General features: G+C 39.2%; 1 protein-coding gene across 1 annotated transcript in view; it reads right to left on the minus strand.

Moving 5' to 3' along the window:
- Nucleotides 1-1,349: 1,349 nt before the first annotated feature.
- The window catches only part of fnta (farnesyltransferase, CAAX box, alpha), a 12,073-nt gene continuing 7,496 nt past the window's right edge, over nt 1,350-5,926 (minus strand). The window contains exons 7-9 of the mRNA XM_015383397.1: nt 3,492-3,554; nt 3,065-3,254; nt 1,350-2,959 (exon numbers count right to left, since the gene is read on the minus strand). Of these exons, the coding sequence (XP_015238883.1) occupies nt 2,810-2,959; nt 3,065-3,254; nt 3,492-3,554 (403 nt within the window). The 3' untranslated portion in view covers nt 1,350-2,809. The remainder of the gene's footprint in view (nt 2,960-3,064; nt 3,255-3,491; nt 3,555-5,926) is intronic.

The raw sequence follows: 5,926 nt of genomic DNA on the forward strand, positions 1-5,926 counted from the left end.
GCAGGTGAGTCCAATCTTCACCGTGAATTAACCTGTGCAGATTGGACTCACCTGGTTAATTGGCTGGGTAGATTAAATACATGACATGGAGATGACTTGTTGACTCCACATTGCCCATGTCTGCATGGCATAGACGATTCACGATTGCAGTTTGAAGAACACCTGCTTGCTTCTGATGATTTCCTTTAGCTAACCAATGAGTGTTTGCGTTCTATGACTCATCCAATTACACTAGTTTTCACTAGATCTGGATGGAGCCAATGATCTGCATTGGATGGAGCACATGACGTGAAATAAATATTTCTAAACATTAAACCGAAGCCAAGAGTAACGTTTGTTTTAAACATGTAAGGAATAGAAAGTACAGATACTTGTGTGAAAATGTAATGAGTAGAAGTCAGAAGTAGGAAGAAAAATAAGTAATGGAGTAAAGATGACTAAAAAGTGTACTTAAGTACAGTTACAAAGTATTTTTACTTTGTTACTTGACACCTCTGTTCAATGTAGATGAAGTGTGCTGCTAGTGCTTCAGGAGCTGGAGGCAGTAGTAGCAGCTCAACAACAACTGATGGGGTGAAGCCCCGGCAACAGGCCCCTAATGTTCCAGCATCTTCCACCAGGATAAAAATCCCATTTGGATGCTAAGATCCTATCCAGATCCGTCTGACATCACTAATGCCAAGCAAACATGACATACATTCCATAACTAGATATAGTGACTTAATATCACAATGTTTGTTTGTTTTTTTATTACTGCTGCTTACCTCATCAAGGCTGCACTTTAAAAAAATGAAATTGTCTTAGCTGTTCTAAGAAAAAAGATCCTTTTTTTTATACTTGTGTATACAAAATGACAAAATAAATCTAAGTCTAAGAAAGCTCCCCAGAAGTGAACATGAACTCTGTGAAAATACAAATTTGAAAGTAAAATGCACACTTTAATTTGAGAAATTATTGATTTAAAAAAAATAAGTTGAAAAAATAAAATCAGAAAGAGAACAGCAAATTTACTCCCAAAAAACTTGGACTGCATTTTTTAATTTATTTTTTGTACAGATGGCATTTACTTGCAGCAATAATGGATCAAAATTCACCCCATAGCCCTGCAGGGTTCATTTTATTCTACACTTCAATTAATTTTTTTTTTTTTTTAAAGATGCATAATCTCAAACACCCTTGCAGCCACCAAAGCAACCTTAACCTCCTGTCTGATTAAAACGAGCATAACTTTCATGTCCTGAATAAACCTGAACACACCATCCCACATGGCTTTAACCTTGCTTTTCAAGCAGCATTTCAACACAGGTTTCCATCGCTGCTGCAGATCAGAAGACAATCTCAGCTAAACGGTTTAGAGGACCACTAATTAAATCATCATCTGAAGGTGCTTTTCTCTGTTTTACCACTAGGGGGCCCTTTCCACAGAACAATGCTTGCAGGAGTGTGCCTTATTAAACTGAAAGTGGAGCTAGAGCCAATATTCACACCTCAAACCTTTACGGAGCCTCATTGTCTGCTCTTAGCGTCTGCTGCTGCTGGAAAAACCAAACTTTAAAAAGTTAAGCTCTGCTGTTTAAATGAAATAGAGGAGAAAAGTAATTTGGACTCGACTTTTCATCCTGTAGTTCAACCATCAGGTGGTTTTCATGCTCTGTCCTGCCATTACTACAGATGACGTGGAATCTCCAATAACACCATCCTCCACACCAAGAGGGGGGAAAAAGGCGAGCAGCCGTACAGAAGACATAATTACACACTGCTGAGATGCAGAAAATGAAAGCAGAGAAGAGGGAACAGCTGCATCTAGTGGAGTAAAATCAATTTCCAAGCTCTGAGGGAGTCCAAGACGCTGCGCACACGGGGGGTTCTGGTCCCCTTGTTCTCCTGATAGCACAGTGCAGAGGGACAAAAACAACAAAGACTGTACAAAGAACAGGAAACGTACAAATTTAAAGTCAGCGGGATGGGCTGCTTGATGTGTTCAAGTGCCGCCAAATCGTTTACAGTTTAATTTAAAAGATAACCTGTTCAATAAAACCTTTTACACATGTTCAAAATGAGATACATGTTTTTTAGAGCAAATATATGGTTTTCATGACCTAATCAATGGGAAGATGACTGCTGGAAAATTAAAGGAGCAGGCTGATTACAGAACATTGGTGAAAAGTTGATTAGATGGAGAGACGGTAGGTGTAAAAGGATAATTAAACAAGAAATTGGTTTAACAACATCACTGTTTTATTGTCCAGTAAAATGGACAGACTATAACCTGGAGAGGAGGAGGGACATCAGAGCGACCTGGACTTTAACACCTCAGCCTTTAACCTTTCACCGATTTCCTAATTCATCGATACACATCCCTAATTCCCCGTTTAGAAAACAGTAAAACTGTCGTTTTATCTCTCAGCTGCTTTATTGTCACTGAAAGCAACAGTTCTGCTAATAATTGTCAGTATACTAAACATACAGGAATAATCCCACCAGCCGGCGTCGTCATAGTGAAGCTCGTCTAGACTAATCCCGTTATCAAACTTCCAAGGCTGCCATTTCTGACCCTGTAGGGCTCCAAATCAAAAGCAGATATCCTTTCCTCACATAAGGTGTTTTAACATATAAAAAAAACAAAATAACTGTAATTATTTAACTTTAAGATGAAATAGACAAGTACAGAGTTATGGATTTATACAGAGTCCTTTTTCTGTGATGTAATGTGGTTATTATTTAACACTTATAAACTGGTATCAAACTCCAGGGGATGGTTAATGTTGATGGAGGGGAGTGAAATGGGGGGGGGGGTCCCCCTGGAGGTCTAGCTGGTCTCTGACGCTGGAACTGACGGCTTGGCCTCTTCTGCCACAGAAGGACCGTCTCCTCCGTATTTGTTCTTCACTGAACGTCCCAAAAACTGCCAGTACTCCTTACGGATGGTGTCCTTCTCCTGGGCGAGAAGCTCACAGATCTTTAGGAGGTGAATTCAAAACAAGAAGGAAATAAAAAGATTAATCAGAGCTTTAGTTAAGTTAATATTGGAAAAGTGAAATAAAGGTCTCCTGGTTTTTCTCACCTCTAACGCCTTCTTTAACGTCTCTTTTTGTTCCTGTTCCGTATTTTCCTTTTGGCTGCTGAACTCTAAAGCGTCTTCATAACAGTCGAACAGGAAGGCGAGGAGATACGGGGAGCAGTGGGTCTCCTTCAGCTCCAGGACCTTTTCCAGCAGACCCGGCTGAGATGAGAGGCCTCTATCTTGCAGCATCCTTTAGGGGACGAAAGAAGGAAAATAGAAGAATATCCTCTTCATTTTTAATAACTAAATCACAACTTTCTCTAAAGTCCCTGTGGCTTCCCACTCACACAGAGACGGGACGCTAAAATATTCTTTTCCACCAGATTGAAAGGGACCTAAATCAATCTTGGAGAAAAAGCTCAAATGGATGGTGGCTCTCAGGTTTGCAGGAATATAAAACCCCAGCACGGCGTTATGCAGGTCTTACCCTTTCAAATAATTCCACGCGCTCTCGTTGTGAGGAGCCTTCCTGATCTGGTTCAGACAGTACCTTTCACAAAGAGAAAAGAAAAACATTAAAATGAATGACGCTGAAATATTCATACGCTGCAGCACAAACAGAAACAATCCATGGATTATTTCTAAGTAAATACTGAAGATTTCTGTTTGATTTTTTTCTCCTTAATCTATGAGCCCATGTAGAAATGTTTCAGAACAACAATGCTTAGAAAAAAAGTATTCACACCGCCTCAATCGTTCTCGGACGTTTCAACCTGTGACCCCAACGCAGCAGGCTGAAAATAAAAACTTTACTGGATCTATAATTAGTCATAATATCTTTTTGTTAATGCATTTAGACATCCAGGCAGAAGGTTTAACAAGGTAAAGTTTGAGGAACACAGTTTGCATTGAGCTTTAAGCCTTGAACAAGTACATTAATTAATATATAGATTTTACCCATTTTAAAAGAATTAATACAAATTAACTTTTTTTATTTTTTATTAATAACATTGACAGTAGGAAACTTTGTATTTGGCTGAAGCACAAGCAGCAGCGTTGGCCCACTGTCATTGGCATGCTCATCATTTGAAGGGCAGCGTCTCCTCACCACTGCAGAGCAGGGGTCGGCAACCCGCGGCTCGTTAATGGCCCCCCTTCGGCTCCCTGGAGCTTTTTCAAAAAAGTTATGAAAATGGAAAAAGATTTTTGTTTGTTTGTTTTACTGCAGGAGGTCCAACAAATATTCATTATGTTTTCCAATGCTTTCCAAACTTGTATAATAAATTTAAACAAATACATTTTTTACATTTCTGTCAGGGAAGATTTGAGTCATAGCCTGCAACACACATTTCAGCGCAGCACAGTGCCAGGCAGGTGGCTGTTTAAACAAAGTGGCAGGTGTGTCTTCGGCCTTGGATCCCAAAGGGAGAAAAAGGAAGTTGGATGAGAGGATGGAAAGAAGAATGGACCAAATCATTTGCTTCCATTATCAATGCAGGAAGATTGCCTGCATGTTTGCTTTGTAATGTACGACGGAGTATTAGAGGCCAGGTTAGAGATTTTTATTTTTTATTTTTGAGAGAGAAAAAAGTCGGAACGTTAGGAGAATTAAGTTGGAATGTTAGGAGAATCAGAATCAGGTTTATTGCCATTGTTAGTGAAGGAGTTCACAAACTAGGATTTTCTTGTGGTACAATCGTGCAACATGAAACATGTAACATGGAGTAGGTAAATAAAATTATAAAAATATCTAGAACACTGTGGGTATAAGACGTGCAATAAAATAGACTAATATATACACTTAAGATAAAAATATGGATATAAAATATAAAAAGTAAAATAGCATCTTAAGTATAAAGTCGTAACATTACCAGAATAAAGTCGTAACATTAGGAGAATAAATGTCTGCATATCCGGTGTTAAAAAAAAAAAAAGTAACCGATTCAATCTGATGCTTAAATAACCTAAAAAAAATTGTGGTGGGTATAGATTCATTTTTTAAACTGGATTAATCTCACAGTAATCTTAGAATTAATCTAGATTAAAATCGCTCATTTTAATTCTGCCAAAGGAATTCATGATGTGTGTGCTGCCTCCAGAACTTCAAAGATAAGGTTTGTTTTTATATGTCTGCATAACCCATGTAATTTAGTCTTCTTAAGATTTTGACAAAGTTATACATACTTTCTGCTCATTACTTTTATTGCTGCAAAAAATAGTGTCCTATTTCCAATTATAGATGTCCCACTTTAACAATACAGTGTCTCCAAAAATCTGACACACGTCGCCTCGATCAACTTCTCATCTTTTGCAGCTTTCTACGCGGCGTGCTGGTCGTGTATTTTCCTCATGGTAGTTTTCCTCGCAGGTATTTTGTAAGATGGGTCACCTGTGGTCGCCTGCAGAGCGAGCTTGTGTGGCGATCCACTGAGCGAGGAGATTGGTTAGCTCGGCTGATAGAGCTGTGCTTAAAGCTGCATCCATGTCACCTCGCTACGTTAAATGTGGTCATTTCCCAGTACGCTTACACAGGTTGGAAGATTGATTTGTTCTCGCATCCGCATACACACATACATCATTCCACGCTAAAGTATCAAAATGAAAGTCATCATTAGTAAAGACCCAGATCCCAACCCAACTGTGAGAATAGATTAACGGCGATAATTTTTTATCGCCCCATAAGAGTCTGGCATTAAGACAGTGCGTTAATGCCGATAACGACCCACCACTAAAAAATATATACCGTATTTTCACGACTATAAGGCGCACCTATACGTCTTTTTTTTTCCCTCAAAATGTGGGGTGCGCCCTATGGTGCGGTGCGCCCTATCTGCGGACGTTGTTGAGACCACCATGAGTATGTGAGAACCTTAAAGGGGGAAGTGTGGGCGTGGCTTGTGTATAAAAGAACAGGTATGTGCT

This window comes from Cyprinodon variegatus, unplaced genomic scaffold, assembly GCF_000732505.1.
Source record: "Cyprinodon variegatus isolate N-32 unplaced genomic scaffold, C_variegatus-1.0 Scaffold283, whole genome shotgun sequence".
Taxonomy (NCBI): domain Eukaryota; kingdom Metazoa; phylum Chordata; class Actinopteri; order Cyprinodontiformes; family Cyprinodontidae; genus Cyprinodon; species Cyprinodon variegatus.